General features: G+C 54.4%; 1 protein-coding gene across 1 annotated transcript in view; it reads right to left on the bottom strand.

Annotated features, from left to right (window-relative positions):
* Positions 1-727: 727 nt before the first annotated feature.
* The window catches only part of pard3ba (par-3 family cell polarity regulator beta a), a 38,111-nt gene continuing 17,400 nt past the window's right edge, over positions 728-21,438 (bottom strand). The window contains exons 4-13 of the mRNA XM_062447589.1: positions 19,814-19,899; positions 18,818-18,912; positions 14,941-15,027; positions 14,197-14,322; positions 12,886-13,589; positions 11,481-11,620; positions 11,243-11,371; positions 5,566-5,751; positions 3,933-4,121; positions 728-895 (exon numbers count right to left, since the gene is read on the bottom strand). Coding sequence (XP_062303573.1) covers positions 728-895; positions 3,933-4,121; positions 5,566-5,751; positions 11,243-11,371; positions 11,481-11,620; positions 12,886-13,589; positions 14,197-14,322; positions 14,941-15,027; positions 18,818-18,912; positions 19,814-19,899 — 1,910 coding nt within the window. The remainder of the gene's footprint in view (positions 896-3,932; positions 4,122-5,565; positions 5,752-11,242; positions 11,372-11,480; positions 11,621-12,885; positions 13,590-14,196; positions 14,323-14,940; positions 15,028-18,817; positions 18,913-19,813; positions 19,900-21,438) is intronic.

Below are 21,438 nucleotides of genomic sequence, written 5' to 3'. Positions count from 1 at the left end.
GCCCCGTTTTTTTATTTCTTTGTGCCTTTAAACACAGTGTTTTTCTTCTACGGGACGCGGGCCAACATGGTGTGAATGCATTGCAAAGCTTCCCTTGGAGAGGCTCACGCAGGAAACACCAAAGCCCTGTGATGGAGCACTGACAGAGCGACAGAAGAGAGGCTTGGCTCGCCGAATCCCAGAGGGAGAGATGGGGAAGAATAAACCCGAAAGAATTTCAAGCAGTGTGCGGTCCCCTCCTTCTCTGAGCACCACACAATAGCCCTCGTATGCAAATATGGCCCACTTAGAATCCATTTCATCAGCATAATGATTTCAAGGTCAGATCTTTACCACATGAAAGCCCGGCGATACATACGGCAAAAACACAGCTAATGACTTCCCCCCCCCCTCCACCGTAAATAGACCAGTGTAAGAGAGGGATTACAGAAAACAGTATTTCAACAGGAAAAACTGTCCATTTCCTTTTTAATTTGCAGTTGGTGCTGCAGTCGTTTTTTTCTTTTTATTCCAGTGGTACCCCTTAAAACATCACTATGCAGAGGTTGGTGTTGGGTAACTGATGCTGTAGTGGGCAGGCACACACACACACACACACACACGATAGTGCAACGGCTGAATGCATCAACAATGCACACTAGTTAACGTCTGAGAGTGTACAGGAAGTGGTCTGGAGAAGGTATTGGACTGTGTGTTTGTGTGTGTGTGTTTGTGTGTGTGTTTTGTGTCAACTCACCACCAGAGCTGTGGTACAGGTCGTTGTCCACCATGGGGTATAGGCGGGGCCCAGTGTGATTGAGCTCCAGGGAGGTGTTGGTTTCAGGCCCAGGGGTTCTGGGGGTCCATGGGCAGGGTCTGGGGTCCAGCTCCGAGGACTGCCTGCCTCTTGGCTCTCCTGGGGGGGGGAAGGAAACACATAGTCCTGCTGGTTCACTTACAGAAGCAGATTTGGGGGGATATTTGTGGAATGTTCCCTAAAAGGGAAACATCTGCTTTGAATTTTGACATTCTTGGGTTGTTCTCGTTTCGAGTTTTGGTACCCTTTAGCGAGGGGCTGTGTCTGTGAATAGTGTCATTATGTCAGTGCCTCTAGATAATGGGCCGGGGTATTATCAGACAGCCCTTCCACCTGCAGAAGGACAGGAAGGGCGTGAGGATCGGACTGCAGTCTGATGGAGGCATTCACCAGTAGGATGAAAGCGTCTCTGTACTGTGGTGGAAGTTGAGGCTGTCATACACTGCGCGCACACACACACACACACACACACACACACACACACTCACACACAGCTTTGAGTTACCGTCACATTACACTCATGATGAAAGACAAGCAGGACACACTGTGCCAGTGAGGAGGAGGGGAAAAAGAAAAGGTGTTATGATATCATCATATCAAAGAGCGGATTTCATATGTATGTTCTAGCAGCCTAGAGAGAGGGAGGAGGAAGATTCTGTGGGGGGGGGGGGGGGGGCATCCAGGCTTTTGTTCCCAATGGCATCATTAGCGCTTGCCTTGGCTCCTTACATGAGCCACTGTCACACACAGACGCACGCTCGCGTCAGAATCATGTCTGTCACATCAGCTGACTGCCTGTGGCGGTGTGTGTGTGTGTGTTCACGCCGCGTGCGTGTGCTTTTCTCACGGCTCGTTGCTGGAGTCAACTTCTGACACGTCGCAGTGCTGCCTCCGTCAGTCGCTCACTAACTTACCATCCATCCATTCATCCATCCCACCATCCATCCATTCACCCTTCCTTGCTCCATCCATCTGTCTCTCTCCTGGATCAGTGACAGCCCAGAGGCATCAAAGCAGCCAAGGGAAGACATCTTAATCCCACAACAATGCCCGGAGAGGTGTGTGCGTATGTGTGTGTGTTGGGGGGGGGGCTACCTACTGTTTAACACAAAGCAGCTCCCCCACAAACACACGCTGTGTCCCCCTGGACCCCCTGCTCACCTCCGGGGTGAGGGGTGTGAGAAGGCTGGGTGTGGGGGTGGGCAGCTATGGAGCGGCTCCTTAATCACGGTGCCCTGTGGTGTGATCAGATTATGGCGTTGGGGCTGTCGTCTATAGAGACATGAACTCACCTGAACTGGCTAGCAGTAAAGACTTGAGAAACACTCTCTCTCTCTCTTTTCCACTGTCTTTCTCCCTCTCTCCCTCCACACACACACACACACACACACACACACACCACAGACACATGAGAGGTTATTGATACCGAATTCTCTCCCCCCTCCGCCCACCCTGTATTTGCTTAAGCCCCCGCCCCCCCCCCCCCCCCCCCCAGAGTGGGCGGGTCAAAGGTGACATGGCCACGCCCGAAACGGGGAGGTCACGGCCACTCAATCCCATAACCCCCCGTGCCGTCTCCTCCTCCCAGACATAATGGCAGTCCGTAATCATCCGTCTCTCCGCCCTAATAGACCCCTGTCATGCCCCACAATGCCTCTGAATAGGGGTGATTAACCCTGCAAAGCAGCTGCCTCCATCCAGCCATCACGCCCGCTTGATGTCTTTCTTACCCCGGCGGACACTACGCCGATGAGACGCTTCGGCACAGACGGGAGATTTACTGACAACCCACTACTGGGCTTGTTGTTATTACCACGGTAGGCTGTGGTCTAATCATGGGCCACGACTCTACTTGTTTTTTTTCCCCCCAGTGTGGACATCCTGCGTGAAGCGCATCATTTCTGTGGCGTGTCTTCCATTCCAAGGTGGTTAGCCGGTGTTTGGAGGTAGGACAGTGCTGTAGTTTGGCCGTGTCCAGAAAAGGATGGAGAGGGAGGGAGAGGGACAAAGAGAGAGGGGTGGAGGCGGAGGACAGGAGGGAGAAGAACAGAGAAAGAGGGAGAGGACAGAGAAGGAAAGAACTAGGAGTTAAAGAGAGAGAGCGGGAGGGAGGGAGCAGGGATTGGACAGAGGTAACCCAGGAAACACCCCCCCCACCACCACCACCACTCAGAGACACAGCATGCAGGAAAGTTCATCATATTTTTATTCAGCAAGGACTTGACAGGTGAGGAGCAGGAAATGACACAAAAGTGAAAAGAAAAAATACTGAAAATAACAGATACAACAGTTAAGTGACATGCTAGCGTTAGCGCAGTTAGAAGCAAGGAAGACAGCCAGACAGCAGGAGGTGGTGGTGGGTTAAGAAACGCAAAGCAGCAGGCCTGGGGTGAAGACATCCTGTTCCTAACTGTAGTGGCAATCATGGGAGACAGCCTTAGACAAGGAAAGAGAGTTAACACACTCTGATACCATCCCCCCCCCCCCACACACACACACACACACACACACTCAGTGTGAGTCAGAGCCCCCCAGAGAGGCCGAGGTGGTTGTGTGTGTAGACGTAGTTGGTGTATCGGTGTGTGTTTCTGTTGAGGTGTCCAGGTGGGTCTCCGTACATCAGCCCTGCCATGGCGCGGATGCTGTCGGCGTATCGCGAGTCCTGCCCGTGGACGTGCGCGTGGCCGTACGCTTGGTCGTACGTGTGGTCGCGGAAGTCGTTGTGCGCGTGCCTGTGCGCGTGTTCGCGGGTGTGGTTGCGTATGTTGTCGTGTGTGTACTGGTAGGCCGAGTACCTGCGTGGGCCCGGCGCGTGGAGCGGCCTGTTGTCTAGCGTGTGACTATACATGTCACCCAGTGTGTGACTGCGCGTGTGTGCCTGCGCGGGGCCACGCGTGTGTGTCCGTGTGTGCGGCTCGCCGCGCTCCCGTGGGAGTCCCGGGGAGCAGAGGTGAGCCCGGCTGTGTGTGTCGTCCAGTGCGTGAGGCGGGGTGCCCCTGGGCGCGCGTGTGTGGACCTCGGCCTGCGTGTATCTGGCCCCCGACCCCGGGTCGTCTGTGCGGCGGAGGCGGGGGCCTGGTTCGGAGGCGCGGCGCCGGAGGAGGGTCTGGGTGGGGCGGCGGGCGTCCTGGCGTACCTGGTTGGGGTCGGGGTCGTGGTGGGGGCGCGGGGAGGCGCGGAGCAGCACCAGCTGGATGGTGCCGCGGGCCGTGCCCTCCCACGACATGGAGTGGCGCAGCGTTTCCATGGCGGCGTGGTTGGAGTGGCCCAGCAGGGGCTCGCCGTTGACAGCGACCAGCTGGTCGTTGACGCGAAGACGTCCATCCTGAAGAGAGAGTGTATGTGAGTGAGAAGGAGAGAGAGAGAGAGAGAGAGAGTGCAGAGACATTAATGGAGTGGCCTCGACAGGCTCTAAATCACCTGTAAGTGTGTTAAATTGCCAGGCTGTTTGAGTGGGATGACAGAATGTCTCTCTTGGGGGACATAGAGGGAGAGAAAGAGGGGGAGGGAGAGAGAGAGAGAGTGTGAGAGCGAGGGAGAGTCAAAAACGAAGTGAGAGAGTTTGTAAGAGAGATAGAAACACACACACACACACAGAGCAAAGCCCACACGTGAGTGACGCTGCTAAAGACTCCCCAGTGTCTGCAGAGTCAGCAGCCATTACGGCCAACACTGACCCCTGACCTGCCTCATTAACCAGGCCTGCCTGGGCTGACCTCCCACACAGCCGGGCTCCAACCAGGACACGCACGCACGCACACACGCGCACACACACACACGTGTCTCTCTTCCCCTGCCTACTGCTAGTGTGGCAGCAGCACTGGGCTCCAGGGATGGACCCGACCACCACCCCCCCCACCCCCCCCCCCACCATCCCTCCCCAGTCTCGGCACCACGCTGGATCATTAGCCGGCCTCTTTACAGCTTTTAATTAGCATTCCTGGAGCTCCATGCGGGAGGCTCTGTAGACGGGGGGACTCTCTCGCCCTCTGTCTCTCTCTCACACTTTTAGCCTGTGCTAAATAGCGCCCAAACGTTTTCTTCACTGCCATCTCCTGCTTTGAGTTTCCGTTGCTTTCGCTCTCTTTGTCCCTCTCTCCTTCCTCTCTCCCGGTCTCTCTCAAGTAGGCTCTCTTCATCCCGTCCCTCTCTTCTTCACAGCCTCCCTTGCTTTCCCCCTCCTCCTTTGTTCCCACTATCTGCTGCTTGGTTCAGCAGAGGTGCTGGAGAGGGGGGGGGGGGGGGAGAGAGATGCTGGGGCGATATGCAGGTGCAGGAGGTGACAGATGCGGGGGTGGGACACACAGCTTTGACTGGGAGCTGCTCTGGGGACTCTCTCAAGTGCTTCTCCTCCCCTGATCCCAGTGCAGCCCTTATCTACACAGAGACACTCCACTGCGACGCTGTGAGAGAGAGAGCGAGAGAGAGAGAGATACTTGGCACTTTGGACATGGCTGGACTGAGGGCCAAAGTGGAACCTTCTAGAAAGCCCTTGCTCCTCCATTACTTCACTCTCCCAGACCCTTTCCACCCTGAAACTGGTCAGGGTGGAAGGGTCAGAGGTCAGGGGGACCCAAAGCAGATGTGGGCAGCCGTCCCGACCGAGTGGAGGAGTTACATGAGTTATAAGTCAAAGAGAAATGATAAGATGGAGAGTTTGCTGAGACTGGAGACCGTCCAGAGAGCAGACCTGTGGTGTGTTTACAGGGGGGATGGAGCAGCTATCTGGACAAACAGACAATCAAACAGACAGACAGACAGACAGACACCTTGTACGCGGCCCCTCCGTGGATGATGGACTTGATGAAGATGCCCAGGTCCTCGCCCGTCTCCCGGGACTTGTTGCCCTTCAGGCTGACGCCCAGCCCGGCCGAGCCCGTGTCGTTGAGCGGCACCTCCAACACCAGCTGCTCCTTCCCATCCTCCAGAACCAGGGAGCCCGCCTCCTCCCCCTTCTGATGGGGGGACACAAGAGGCGGAGGGGGGAGTGAGACGCGGAGGGAGAGGAAAAGAGACGTGTGGAGATGTGGAAGGAGATGGAAAGAGTGAGATGGGGATGGAGAGAGAAAGATTGAAAAAGTGGAAGAGGGAGAGAGATAGGAGAGAAAGGCAGGGGTGAAGATGAGTGGGGGGGTTGAGGAGGTGAATATGAGAAAAGCGAGAGAGAGAGAGAGAGAGAGAGAGAGAGAGAGAGAGAGAGACAGCGGCGGAGAGAGGTTATTCCATTTGACCATGAAAGGCGCAAACGTTGTGCGTGTGTTTTCTAAAGGAAACATAATAACCTTTTCAAACCTCCTTTTGCTGCACTGTGGGTGGGAGGGGGGGGGCAGGGGATCATTTAAAAGTAATAACCCATCCCAGAGGTACCCACTTTCCTCATGCGGTCCCTCTCCCCATGTCTCTCTCTAAATCTCCCCCTTAGACTACCATGCATCAGTCCTCTACCTCTATTACCCCCCCCCCCCCCCCCGCTCCCCCCTTTAACGTGAACAAAACGACCCAGGGACGAGATTCTGCTACAAAATGAAAAAGTGAGAGAAAAGAGGAATGACGACAAAAGAAAATGTCTGTCATTAGAGCGGAGCGATGAAAACTCCGGGGCCCTGTCGCCAGGGAAACAGGGGCTGGGGGGGGGGGGGGGGTGAGGGGAGGTGCAGCCTCCCTCAGTCTGCGCATCCCATTTACTCCTTAGAAGGTGGGGTGGGGGGGTGGGGGGGGGGGGGTCGATGGGCTGTGTGTGCGTGTTTGTTAAAAACTGTGTTTGGCGTGTGTGCGCCTGTGCGTGTATTTGTATACACCCCGTCACATTTCAATCCTCCACTGCCTCTCTGGATGTTGCTGAAGGAGGGATGGGGGGGGCGGGGGGGGGGGACTGGAGTGGAGTCCGAAAAATGATCACAGACACACACATACACACATTTTCAACATGCACACACACACACTGAATAGATGCTCTGGTCAGGTTATTGCGACATCCTTGCATCAGCCCGAAGCCTCACCCCCACCTCTGTGTTCACTAGAGACGGAGGGAGGTGCGCCCAGAACCACAGACACCTCTCTCTCTCTCTCTCCCTTTCCCCTCTCACAGGGACTCTGAGAGCCAGCAGAGGCCTCCTCACGCACAGCAGTCACTGTGAAGGAACCAAGACTTGCCAGAGACCTCAAACTCTACCCCCTCAGGCAGGGAGAGGTGGGGGAGAGGGGTTAGGGGTTAGCCTGGTGGGATGGGCCCTTAGTGCAGAACCAGGAGGGGGGGGTGTTGTTTTAACAAGAACCCCATCGTCCCCCGAAGAGATTGGTCTCCAGTATCCTGAGGATTATATCAACTCGCCAGTAAAGCCACTGTGACTTGTCATTTCCTGCTCTGGACTGTGTGTGGAGTGGGCGGGGTTTCTCAACCTCTGAGACAACCGGATCGTATGGCAACCTGGGAGGTTCAAAATACCTCTCCGGCCGGCCCGCCTCCGCTAACGCGCGGGCCGGGTTTGGCCGAACTCAAACCCGGGAGGACTTGGGGAGTTCTTCAGGATGTTAGGGGGCTCCTGCCGGAGTGTCTGACAGAAACAACAGAATCATCACGCGTGTTTACGCGCGGAGGCCCTTGAGTCGTAAGGAAAGCAAAACCCGGCTTTAAACACTAAAACAGGCTCCTTCGATGCTGTGGGACACACACACACACATATCCTAGGTGGTCTGTGCAGACACACACACACCCGCGGGCACACACACACTCTAATATCCCCTAATGCTCTCCTCAGGGGCAGATCAGGACCCTCCATTCCTGAGCCCTGTGGCTGGTACAAGACTGCTCCTTGTCTCCTCTGAACTTAACTAGCTCTCTGAGAAGTAGTTACCCCCCCCCCAACACACACACACACACCACCCCAACAGCCAAATGAGAAGACAAAAGGAGCCTTTCTACCCTTGCGGGGGGGGGGGGGCACAGCAAGCGATTACACACAGGCTCTTTTGTCACTCTGGATTCTAAACTGAGAGCTTCAAAGCGCTGGATTAGAGACGAGAGCGACATTCAATTAAGATGGGATCTCCCTCCACGCTCTACCGGCAACGGCTGCCAATTAATCGCCTTAATGTCTGTCTCGCTCCCGAATCGCTCGACTCTACACCTCTACCTCAACCGGAGAAAGGAAAAAAGGAAAATTGCTGATTGTTGGGATAATTTGGGGGGCCTGTGTGTGAAAGTTTGTGTGCGCACCCATCCATGAAAACAAATGGACTCCGCCGTGGGTATAAATACGACTGAGGACCTTACGGAGGACAAACCAGACAAACGGTCCCATCCCACCGCCGGGACGTGCCACACCGAGGTCACCTCCCTTCCCGCCGCCCCGACCTCACTTCCTGTGGGCTGGCCTGTCCTACCGGCGTGTCTTAGGTCAGACATGTGTGGGGTGACCCCCTCCATCCTGTCATCCATCTATCCCCTGCAGCCCCCACCCTCCACTGGGCCACATCAAGGCCCTTCTCAGGGCCCCCCCCCCACACGGCTGTTGTGACCAACGGGGCCCACTAGAACAATCCACACTGCTGTTGCTCTGGCTCACCTGCGTGCGTGTGTGGGAACCATTGATCACTCTGGCTCTCTTGTCTCTCTCTCTGTCTCTTTCTCTCTCTCCCTCCAACTCTCTTTCTCGCTCGCTCTCTCTCTCTCTCTTTCGGTCTTTGTCTCTGTGACCGGACGTCCTCACCAGTCCCACAGTCCCCGTGGTGACTGCCTTGAGTCGTTAACTCTGTCAACAGCTCAGACACGGGAAAATCCAGTGACCGTGGTGTCTGTTTTACACCACAAAAGAGACCAGGGGTCTTTTTTTTCCTATGTGTGCAATGCTGTGCGCGTGTATGCGCGTATGTGTGTGTGTGTGTGAGTGTGAGTGTGAGTGTGAGTGAGAGAGAGAGAGAGAGAGAGAGAGAGAGAGAGAGAGAGAGAGAGAGAGAGAGAGAGAGAGAGAGAGAGAGAGAGAGAGAGAGAGATAAAGAGTGAAAGAGAGAGAGAGATAAAGAGTGAAAGAGTGAAAGAGAGAGAAAGAAATAAAGAGTGGAAGAGAGAGAGATAAAGAGTGAAAGAGAGAGAGATAAAGAGTGAAAGAGAGAAAGCATGGGATAGTGTCGGCCCTGATCTCCCTCAGGTGACATTAGTCTGCTGTTGACCAGCCTGACGGATGACTACTGTATCTCTAAAGGCTGTTGTTCTCTTTCATATGGCTGGAAGGAAGGCAGGAAGGCCATTAAAACGCACACAATCCACTTCCCCCGACACAAAATGGCGGATGTGACATTCAGTAATAAGACGGTAATGGAGTTATTGTGGCTGTGTGCCGTGCACTGCATGCGGCTGTGGTATGGTTAATGGTGAGGGATTGACAGTTACGGTCCGAGGGCATCACACGGTGACCAAACCCGGCTTGAAGACGTGATATACCTGACACGCTCATCAATATTCATACAGTCCACACACACACACACACACACACACACACTAACGCACACACTTAAAAGAAGAACCAGACGGCCACAGAGGACAATATGTGTGTCTTCTTCTACCCAAACCTCTTGTTCTCCATAGCTGTCTTCCCTAGTGCCTTAAACACTGAACATCTACCCATCTCACTTCCCACTTCGGAGAGCTAAAGAGGCTAACCCAATTACGCTGGAATGGAGAGAAAGAGAGGAGAGAAAAAAAAGAACTCCAAAACATGCCGTCTCTTGGTAAACATGCGCTGAGGCGTGCGTGGGGGAGCGGGGAGGGCTTTTGCGTGTGGGGAGGTTTTGAGGGTGCAGCTATGGCGTGTAACATAGGCACGGGCCTTCTCAAGACCGCAAACGGCAAAAATGACCACCAGCATCGCTGCTCCACAGAGGAGGCGCGGGCACAGGTGTGTGTGTGTGTGTGTGTGTGGAGGGGGTCGTGTGTCGGTTCGGCTGCTGACTGCTCAATGCGGGGCAAGATGACTTGGGAGCTGTGTGCGTGTGTTTGTGTACTTGTCTCATGGTTTGGAGGGACATCAGTCGTTGAGGCAGAGCTGGAGCAGAGATTGGGAAGGGGGGAGCGGGGTGTTGCGGTGATGAGGTGGGGTGTCTGTGTCTCCCAGGACCTGTCCGGTTTAGGGGGGTGTTGGGGGGGGGGGGGGTAACTACACTCTAAGAGGATCGAGTTCACTCAGCTAGGCTAGGCCTGTTCAAAGCCTTGGATGTTGTGAAGATTGCGGCGACCGCGAATGAGAGCAAACTATTTCAGGACACACCAAGTCAAGTGTGCGCGCGTGTGTCTATTTCGAGTGCAGTGTGTGTGTGTGTGTGTGGGGGGGGGGGGGCCTCATCCGGTGTGAACATGCATCGCTCACTACAAAGCGTCCCGAGTCGTCCCTGAGCCCTTTGAAGCCGAGGAGAGGGGAAGATTGCAATGCCGCGCGCAGGGGAGCGGGTCCCGCGAGGACACCGCTCTGTTTCCTGCCTCCCCCCCCTGCCTCTACCGCCACCACCTGGCCAGGCTGACCTCATGTTTAGACTACGCCCAGGCGCCGACGGTAAGACCAGGCGTCGAGTTCGCACACACGTCCCAGAGGCCCGACAGGAAGTTCCCGGAGGCACGGCGGCCCGTGTCGACACGCCGCCGTGCCGTTGTGGCCGGTTTACCTGTGGCTCGGGGGGGCGCCGTGCCTCCGGGAACTTCCTGTCGGGCCTCTGGGACGTGTGTGCGACTTCCTGTCCAGCGCTGAGTCAACAAACCCAGATAAGGACAGGAAAGGGGAACAGGGCCGAGAGAGCGTGTGTGTGTGTGCGTGCGTGTGTCACCACTGTTTGTTTGACAGCGTGTTTGCAGAAGAGATAAAAGAGGATCCGCTCTGGGCCGGACCACTACGAGAGGACACTGTGAGATAAAGAGCAGGAAATGAAAGGCAGGGGCACAGAGAGAGAGAGAACGAGAGAGAGAGAAGGGGGGGGGGGGTGGTGGACGCCTCGGCCACGGGACTGGCACAACAAAAGAGGGGAAGAGACTGCTGAGGAGGGTTACGGCTGTCAAGGCTCTGGGTGGGAAAACAAGAGCTCCCATCTCCTAACGAGAACTCGCAGAGCAGCACTGCATCCGAGGGCAGGGGGCGAGGAGGGTGTGCGTTGTGGGTGTGCGGTGTGAGAGGGTTTGAGTGTTTGTGTGTGTAAGGGACGCACGTGTGCACGAGTATTTGAGTGAGTGCGTGAGCATGCGAGTTTGTGAGTACGTGTGTGTAGGAGTGTGTGTGTGTGTTTGTGAGTATGTGTGTGTAGGTGTGCGTGTGAGTTTGTGTGCGTGTGTGTCTGTGTAGGAGTGTGTGTGTGTGTGTGTGAGTATGTGTGTGTAGGAGTGCGTGTGAGTTTGTGTGCGTGTGTGTCTGTGTAGGAGTGTGTGTGTGTGTGTGTGAGTATGCGTGTGAGGGTGCGTGTTCTCACCAGTTCTCGGGGTAGGAAGATCTCCTCCTGCCTGACGACCACCAGAGACACACTCTCCCCCTGCTTGGTGCTCCTCAGCATGGCCACCAGCTCCTCCTGAGTACAACCAGACAGGTCCGCACCATTCACCTGCACGCACACACACACACACAGAGGAAGAGACACACATGTAAGAGGAAGCACATAAACAATCTCAGTTTCCTGTGTATCCTCCAGAGCTAGCCTGGTGCCGTGTCACCTCCAGGATGCGGTCCCCGGGCTGCAGGCGGCCATCTTTGATGGCAGCGCCGTGGGGGAGGATTTTCTTCACCATGATCGGTCCCGGGCCGTGAGGCATGGAGTCTCGGGTCACCACGGTGAAGCCCAGCCCCTCGGTACCTGGAGGGAGAGAGATGGAGGGATAAGATTGTGCCCAGCGCCCCCCCCCATCCTTCACCACCCAGCCCCCACCCCTGCCTTACACCCAAGCCCCACCCAGCCCCCACCATGCCCCGGGTTAGAGCTGCTCTGCTGGTCAGCTGATGGATGGAGAGACCTGCTCTGTCTTGCTGCATCCTGTCTGGGGCTTAGTGACTTCCTCCCCTGTACCTGGTGTTAGTCTGGCTAGCCCGCAGCCCACACTGCTGCTGGGAGAGGAGGGCTTTATGCCACGCGGATTAGGGGAGCCTGCCTTTAATTTCACGTGTGAGTAGGCGTACCAGTGCCTGGTGGAGGGGAGGGATGGATGGAGGGAACGGGGAAAGCGAGAGAGAAAGATAGAGTGAAAGAGAGAGAGAGAAATAAAGAGTGAAAGAGAGAGAGAGATAAAGAGTGAAAGAGAGAGAGAGAGATAAAGAGTGAAAGAGAGAGAAAGAAATAAAGAGTGGAAGAGAGAGAGATAAAGAGTGAAAGAGAGAGAGAGAGATAAAGAGTGAAAGAGAGAGAGAGATAAAGAGTGAAAGAGAGAGAGAGACATCCTTATATATATATATATCCTTATACAAGATATCCTTCCCTCTCCTTGCTGCTCTCCCTGGAGAATCAGCTGGAGCTGAAGACAGACTGTGAGTGTGCCTGCGTGTGTGTGCCTGCGTGTGTGTGCGTCCCTCCTCTCTTCATGGGTCTTCAAACCCCAAGCCATGAGTGAAATGTGCCCCAGCGAGCAGAGGAGAGGAAAGCCCCGTGAGGCGTGCTAAAGACGGCCCGGCGATGCCATCTCATGTGCTGCACCTAAGCTGCTGCCACGTTCCTCAACCTCCCGGCTGTCAATCACTCGGAGAGACGTCTTTACCCAAGAGAGGGGGGCGGGGTGGGGTGTGGGATGGGGCAAAGAGCCTATAATCACCTCTGCTCTGATCTTGCAGCAGGTATATGCAAAGCAGGGAGTAGGGAGAGGGGGAGAGGGCAATAGAGAGTGGGAGAGAGATGTATTTGTTGAGAGAGAGAGAGAGAGAGAGAGAGAGAGAGAGAGAGAGAGAGAGAGAGAGAGAGAGAGAGAGAGAGAGAGAGAGAGAGAGAGAGAGAGAGAGAGAGAGAGAGAGGTCTGTATGTGGTTGGGGGAGCTCTAAAAGCCATGCACTCAAGAACAGACGTCTCAAACAAAACAGACCAGAACTGCCCGATGAGGAGCCTCGACCTCTATCCACGGTGAGTTGCAGACTCACCTTTCTTCAGGTCGATCTTCATCTTCCTCCCCCCCTTCCTGCTGGCCAGGTTGACCAGGCCCGGGAGGCCAGCACTCTTCCTTGGCAACGGGCTCTCGCTGTGCCCCCTGGGGGTGGGGGAGGCACTGGCGGGCGGGGTGGGGGAGGCACCGGGGGGACGCACCTCGGAGCCTTGCCCAGTCTGGGGCTCTGGTGGCAGGGGGGGCAGATAGGCCGGGTCAGGGGTCTTCAGCCGCACATCTGGTCGTCTCAGTTCTGGCTTCAGGTCTGGTCTGAGGTCCTGCTTTAGATCTGGTTGCAAATGTGGTTTGATGTCTGGTTTGATATGAGGTTTGATATCTGGTTCGATACGTGGTTTGATATCTGGTTCGATATCTGGCTTGATATCTGGTTTGATATCTGGTTCGATATCTGGCTTGATATCTGGTTTGATATCTGGTTCTATATGTGGTTTGATATCTGGTTTGATATCTGGCTTGATATGAGGTTTAATATCCGGTTTGATATCTGGTTTGGGATCCTGTTTGACTTCCATTTTGGCTCGAACCAGCAGGGGGCTCTTGGCTTTGGGGTCGAGGTCGTGCCCCTCTGTGGTGAAAAGCTGGCCAATCAGACTCTTCTCATAACGCTGCTTGTTGGCCACAGGAAGCACCTCCAGATGCACCAGAGAAGAAAACATGGCCTGGACAAACACTTCCTGTGACCTGGGGGAAGAAAGAGGAGGTGGACGGAGTCCCATTTAGAAGGTAAAATTGTTACCACACAAACAAACAAAACTAAAGGGGTTGTTTGAACAGCCCTCACAGGAAGCTATCGAGGCTAACTAGCACAGAACGGGCTGCTAGTGCAGGAGCAGACTGAAGACCCTGAGCCAGGCTAGACTGGAACACACCAGCGTTAGCGCTATCAGATCACACAGCAGGTCCCACCTGTTAGGGGAGACATTTCATTCCAACAGAGCACAATGCTTCTCCCATTCTCTCCATCTCGCTAATAACCACTTTCCCTGCTCCCTTTGAAGTCACTCCAATGTTGCCACAGTCCTAAATGGGCCTATTTCCGACCAAAGAAAATCGAGATAGGATGCGTGGGTGTGTGTGCGCGTGGTAGAGAAAAGACCCACAGAGAGATGCATCCTGTTATCGGGTGATAGATGTGGTGCAGAGATACGTGTGGAGGACATGAGGAGGTTAGTGGTACCGGAGGGGGGGGGGCGGTGGGGGGGGACAGACACAAAGGCAGTGTGAAGTGACTGACAGGAGCGACACGGACATGGGTGCGATAGCGTGGAGGCGCGGGGAGAGTACACACTGGGAGAAGGCCTTGTCAATCAGCTCCGTGTCGTTGATCCGGACGATGCACTCGTCAGTCTTGAAGAGGCCCGCCTTCTTGGCACGGCTGTGCTCCTCCACGCCTTTGATGTGCAAGCCCAGCGTCCTGACGACGAGACACACACACTTTAACACGGAGCACGGCCACACACACACTCACTGAAACGGTCATCGGCATGAGAAAGCAAGAGCTGGGGACGCAGAGAATGAGGGTTTGACAGTGTGTTTGTAAATGAGTGAGAGAGTGTGTGTGTGTGTGTGTGTGTTTGTAAATGAGTGAGAGAGAGTGTGTGTGTCTGTGTGTTTGTAAATGAGTGAGAGAGAGAGTGTGTGTGTGTGTGTGTGTTTGTAAATGAGTGAGAGAGAGTGTGTGTGTCTGTGTGTTTGTAAATGAGTGAGAGAGTGTGTGTGTGTGTGTGTGTGTGTTTGTAAATGAGTGAGAGAGTGTGTGTGTGTCTGTGTGTTTGCAAATGAGTGAGAGAGAGTGTGTGTGTGTGTGTGTGTTTGTAAATGAGTGAGAGAGTGTGTGTGTCTGTGTGTTTGTAAATGAGTGAGAGAGTGTGTGTGTGTCTGTGTGTTTGTAAATGAGTGAGAGAGTGTGTGTGTCTGTGTGTTTGTAAATGAGTGTGTGTGTGTCTGTGTGTTTGTAAATGAGTGTGTGTGTGTCTGTGTGTTTGTAAATGAGTGTGTGTGTGTTTGTAAATGAGTGTGTGTGTGTCCTCACCGTCCGCTCAGTGAGGAGCAGTAGGGGACGATATGGATACCGAGAGGTCCCGGGTCACCAGATAGCTCCACAGTCCTGGTCAGGGGTCTGCAGAGACACAACATGTTTAGTGACACACACACAAACACAGTTCACACACACACACACACACACACACACACACACACACACACACACACACACAGTGTCCACGGCAGAAACCTGCTGTTAATACAAACAGCAAGGAACACAGTAAAACAGACTGTGTAGTCCTAAACATCGCCACAACTTGACACTCACGCGTACACACACACACGTAGCCTCTCCCTGTGCGAGTGGTTGACAGCTAAGGCCCAGGGCAGATTAAACAGCATTGACACGGTCTGGTGGCGGCCCACGCAGCCATGCCCCCCCCCCCCCCCCCCCCCACCAGCCTGCCTGTTCAGGTGGGGGACAGCAGGCCTGGATGTGGGGGCGCAGGGGAGCGAGGAGCTGCTGGAGCAGGGAGGGAGGTTGGGGGGGGTCACAGGGAAGGCCGCTCCGCTCCCACACACCCTGTAATGGATTCTCAGGGAAGCGGCGGCAGCCTACTGAAGCTTCACAAACCCACGAGCGCAGGAGCAGGGGAGCGAGGTCATGAGCTGATCTAGCAGGGGAGCGAGGTAATGAGCTGATCTAGCTGACCGCACACTCACACACACACACACACACCTGCTACACAAACTACAACCAAGACCCGCACACAATTACACGCGCGCGCGCACACACTCATCCAGCCTCTTGTCCCTGTACTTCACATCCATTTGCTGTTTCCTGAGGGCTACATTAATAGAAACCGAAATTAGCTTAAAGGTAGGTCCTGCCAAAGAGCAATGCCTGAAGGAAGAGTGGTGTGTGTGTGTGTGTGTGTGTGTGTGTGTGTGTGTGTGTGTGTGTGTGTGTGTGGGTGTGCATGCGTGTGTGTCTGATGAGGGACACAGGTGGCCTATTTATCTGCCTGCTACTCAACCGCCAGACACCAAAAAGAATTGAGCGATAAAGAGGAGGTAGCTGGAGATGGAGTGATGGAGGTGTTTCTCTCCCTCTCCGTCCCAGGTTATCTCCCGAGCTCTGAGCGGTGGTCTTCACGCAGGGAGAGACAACACAGTCAACAAGGAGGGGGAGCGCGGCCTCCGAGACGCAGCGGGCCACGGAGGATAGAAGTCCCACAAGACGCAATTACGAGAGAGAGAGAAGGACAGAGAAATAGAGACAGAAAGAAAGAGAGAAAGAAAGATAGAGAAAGAAAAAAAGAGAAAGAAAGTGAGTGCGAGACAGAGACAGAAAGAGGAAGGGTAAAAAAAGAAAAGAGAGAGAGACAGAGAGTTTGTGTGTGTGTGTGTGTGTGTGTAGGTCACAACCATGACTTATGTATGAGCTTCTGTATGATCATTCCTGCAGTCATTAGAGCAATGTCATGGTGATGTGTGTGTGTGTGTGTGTGTGTGTGTGTGAGAGCGGGGGGGCGTAAGTATCTGAGGCATTAAGGTGCCAACACTCCCCAACACATCAATGCAGCTAGCCTCGCCCGGGCTGGATTAACACTGCTGCTGGGCTGTGATGGTGTGATACACACACGGCTGGCTCCATGTCATCATATCTCCCTTGTCTGTAACTGTCTCACTGCTCTACTTGACCTCCACAGGGGTCACACAAACCCAGAGAACATTCTCTGGCGCATTGTAAACAAACATACCCAATCAACTCCTTAATGGAATTCAAACAAACACTCATCCAATTTACATCAGCCTTGGCACATACACACGCGCTTACCTCGAAATTACAAATATACAAATCTACCCTTCAATTACAGTGACTCAAAACATCCACACCATATAAACACACACGCGCACGCACATTTCGACTGATTTACATTCGCTTACAATCACACACACACACAAACGCACACACAGACACGCAGAATGCTACACGCAGCCTCACGACTCCCTCTCGGTAACCAATTTACATTCATAAAAACAAACGCAGGCACAAACAAGCTCATCAGAGGCAGCCAGTGCTTGTTAGCGCCGGGGTAATACATGCATGCTAGACTCGGCCGTGTTAGAATCCAGCAGGAAGACAAACAAACCCATCCATTCCACTGGGGAGTGAGGGGGAGGAGGGGGGGGGGGGGGGAGAGGGGGGGGAGAAGGATGAAAAGAGCAACGTGGAGAGAGAGACAGATGGAGGAGCTACTCTGTGCTGACCGACCGTACATCAGTTTCCGTGGAGCCGCCCACGCCAACTAACTAACTAGCTCTCCCTGTAGTCCGGCCCTCCCCTCCACACCACCGGGGGGGGGGGGGGGGGGGGACATGGCATCAGAGATTCATTTGGTCCGTTAGCGCCTCACGCAGTCGTTACTGTAATGGAAGGTCATTCTGCTTCCTGTTCACGAGGCTTAGTTGATAGTAGTGTAGTTGGAGGAGCTTGGATATTCAGGAGGGTGGAGGCTGGAGGAGCTGGGATATTCAGGAGGCTGGAGGAGCTGGGATATTCAGGAGGGTGGAGGCTGGAGGAGCTGGGATATTCAGGAGGCTGGAGGAGCTGGGATATCCAGGAGGCTGGAGGAGCTGGGATATTCAGGAGGGTGGAGGAGCAGGGATATTCAGGAGGGTGGAGGAGCTGGGATATTCAGGAGGCTGGAGGAGCTGGGATATCCAGGAGGCTGGAGGAGCTGGGATATTCAGGAGGGTGGAGGAGCTGGGATATTCAGGAGGCTGGAGGAGCTGGGATATTCAGGAGGCTGGAGGAGCTGGGATATCCAGGAGGCTGGAGGAGCTGGGATATTCAGGAGGGTGGAGGAGCTGGGATATTCAGGAGGCTGGAGGAGCTGGGATATTCAGGAGGCTGGAGGAGCTGGGATATCCAGGAGGCTGGAGGAGCTGGGATATTCAGGAGGGTGGAGGAGCTGGGATATTCAGGAGGGTGGAGGAGCTGGGATATCCAGGAGGGTGGAGGAGCTGGGATATTCAGGAGGCTGGAGGAGCTGGGATATTCAGGAGGCTGGAGGAGCAGGGATATTCAGGAGGCTGGAGGCTGGAGGAGCTGCTGTCCAGTTGGGAGCAGCCCCCAGCAGCTGAGCTGGGGTGAAAGGGCTGACTGGCTTCCTGTCACAGACTGAACCAGGAAGAGAACGAGGAGCTGTGCTCTCACATGACCACCAGGCATGCTGGGAGGGGTATTAGGGAGGGCGGTCCCTCGGGGTAGCCTAGTAGCCGGGAGGATGGGTAGCAGTGCTCGGTTGCCATGGCGAGAGACACACACACACGCGAGCATAGACACACACACACACAGCGTCTCTGTTTGTGAAACCAGCTCTAAGAGAAGCTACTGATACTCTACTGGACTGGAACATCAGATGAAGGATATGAGGGCTACGTGCACACACACAAACACACACACACACACACACAGACACACACACACACACACCGCTCTTTAATCTCGTCTCAGCAGGAGGAGAACAAAGGAAGAGAATGTCCATAATCCGTGAGCAGATCATTACAGCGCCCAGCCCAAACACTGATCTCTGATCTGTCTGTCTGTCCTAATGATCCACCCCGGAACACACACACAGCTCTCTCATCTGGATCTCCTAATAGGTATACTGAACAGTGAAAGCCTTGCTAATGACAGACGTGGAGACAGAGAGAGAGAGAGGGAGGGAGGGAGAAAGAGGGAGACGTAGGCGACATGTAAACAAACACACGCTCCTGCGAGTGTGAAGACACGACGCGTATTCACCGACACGCGCACGCTCAACGTTCACGTCACGCCATTCACACACACAAGCTGCCACACATCTGGCCAGTCGAGGTGTGCAAACACACAAACACGCACACGCACGCACATTTACCTTGTTGTGATTCGTTTCATCTTGCCAGTGGGGACCTCAACCCGTAGTCTATCTGTAGCTCCTCCCTTTGGGTTCAGAGCATGGCTGCTGGCGTCCTGTCAGAAATAAACACACACACCCACACACACACACATACGCACGGTCAAGTCTTCTGTTGACACCGCTACCCTCCGCTGACCCGGTTCCGCTGGGAGGCCCGCCAATTAACAGCCTTCCATCCTTGGTCACATCAATCACCTCAGCCAAAGCTCTTCAGACAAGGAGCTGCACAACAGCCATGCAGGATGCCTGTGTCCCTCCTCACCTAATCCACTCTCTCCCTTCTCTCTCTCTCTCTCTCTCCCTTCTCTCTCTCTCGGGCTTTCTCTCCTCTCTCAGGTCTTATCTGCTGCTTTCCTCTTCTGCCCTCCATCTCTGTCTCTCTCTGCCCGGGCGGAAGGCTATTCGGGAGTCACGCGGCACCGCCACAGCCCCGGGGGGGAACAGAGGAGCCACGAGAGGGAAGTGGAGAAACGAGACAACGCGGATCAAACTGTTGAGGGAGATGGACGGGGAGGGGGGGGGGGAAGAGAAACAACAGAGGGAGCGGGAGAGAACGCCCTAAAACAATGCACTCAGAGGAGGAGGAGGGGGGCACCGCCCCCCCCCCATTCCCCCCGCCCAGTCTCATTGTGCACCCCAATCCTAATGACATTTATGGGTGGGGGGAGGGAGGGGGAGAGACACACCAACCTACCTCAACGCCCCCCCCCCCCCCTCCCCATCTCTTGGTGCACCCCTCCCCCCACCACAGCTCTCCAGCACTAGACCCTCTGTCACACCGCTGCCCCTCCCCCGCCACCCTCCCCTCACACACACACACACATTCTCTCACACACACACACACAAATACACACACATATCCCTAAGCCGCCCTTATAAACACACACACACACACACGATGCTGGCCGTCCAAACAGTGACCCACTTGGGGAGCGGTGGTTGTGACCAGCCCACAATGGTGCTGCACATGCTGCTGGGAGCAGAGCGGGAGCTGCTGAGGCTATTGTTGATGTTCATCCTCCCCTGCTCCATTAGCAGACCTGGGTGCACACAGCCCACGGGAGCAGGGACACAAACACACACACCACACACACGAAAGCTGACCTGTCATCTTCGACTGAAGACTTCATAAAATTGCCCCTTTTGAAACGGTCTGACCGGAGCAAGACAAACCCCCATCTTTGCAGTTTTTTGGTATTTATAGACAGCTGACAGGGTTGTAAATGATAGCAAAAACAACACAGTGTTTTTCAGTATCTGAGCCTTTTTTTCATCCCCGGTACAGGCTTGTGTGACCTAACAAGGCATGTGCTAACAGCATCCTGTGACAAATGATGTGTGTTGTCGTTCACATGAGAAATGAGGTGTGTGTGTTGCCGCCCGCGTGTGTGTGTGCGTGTGAGTGTTTTCACGGGGAGCATTTCTGTGATCTGGTACATGTCAGGCCTGTGTGAAACAGAGAGGGTGCTTGTGTGGGTGACGTGTGTGTATGGTCGAACACAGGTTGGAGGGGACTTCTCTGTGAACCTTGACCCCTTGTCAGATCCATCACAGGGACTCACAGCCAAACTGTACTCCAGGGAGCGAGGGGGCAGTGGACGGTGGGAGGAAGGGTGGGAAAGAGTGAGAGCGAGTGGAAGAGAGCAAGAGACTAGGAGTGGGAGAGAGAGAGAGAAAGAGAAAGAGAAGAGAAAGAGAGAGAGAGAGAGAGAGTAGAGAGAGAGAGAGAGAGAGATGAGTGTGAAAGAGTAACAGCGAGTGAGTGAGAGCAGGAGATTAGGAGAGAGAGCGAGAGCGAGTGCGAGCGCAAGAGCGAGCGAGAGAGAGAGAGAGAGAGAGAGAGAGGAGAGAAGAGAGAGGAGATGAGAGAGAGAGAGAGATAGAGAGAGAGAGAGAGAGAGAGAGAGAGAGAGAGAGAAAGATTGACACTGGCATTCACCTGAGCCGTTTCAGTAGGTGTGTGTTTGCTGAGAAGTTCGGTGGCAGAAACATTCTATTAAGGGACAGCTAGCTCGGATTCGTTGTTTGTTTATCACTGGACTGACCTTAATCTCACCACCCATCTCAGAAAGAAGGAGAAAGGAGGAGAGAGAGCACAGAGATGAAGCGTGTGCGTACGTGTAAAAGAGATAGATAAAGACCTACAGACAGAGAGAAAGAGAGGGTGATTGAGGGGTGGAGCTTAAGGAGACTAGTACAGATGGGTGCAGAATATTGATCCTAGGAGAGAACTCTATCCGTTCAGGGGCGTGGCAGGCAGCGAGGCCAACACACACACACACACACACTGCACAGCACTCTGTAATCCCAGTAATGATCACCCGACCTGTGTTACTGGTCATCAGGGCGTACGCTTGCTCGCCTCATAAAGTGAGGAGAGATGCTGGAGTCAGCATGTGTGTCTCTCTCTCTTCCTCACACACACACACACACACACACACACACACACACAGTCAGAAGAAAAGACAGCAGCGAGTGGGGTAGTAATGGCAGCCCATCTCTGAAAGGAGAGCGCTTGAAACCCTGACACTTTCAAAGTCCTGCCTCGGGTCTTCAACCGCCAAAATAGTGTTTTTCTC

Source organism: Osmerus eperlanus, chromosome 21 (assembly GCF_963692335.1).
Source record: "Osmerus eperlanus chromosome 21, fOsmEpe2.1, whole genome shotgun sequence".
Classification (NCBI taxonomy): Eukaryota; Metazoa; Chordata; class Actinopteri; order Osmeriformes; family Osmeridae; genus Osmerus; species Osmerus eperlanus.
The sequence above is the reverse complement of the archived record's forward strand: the minus strand, read 5'-3'. Positions and strand labels throughout refer to the sequence as shown.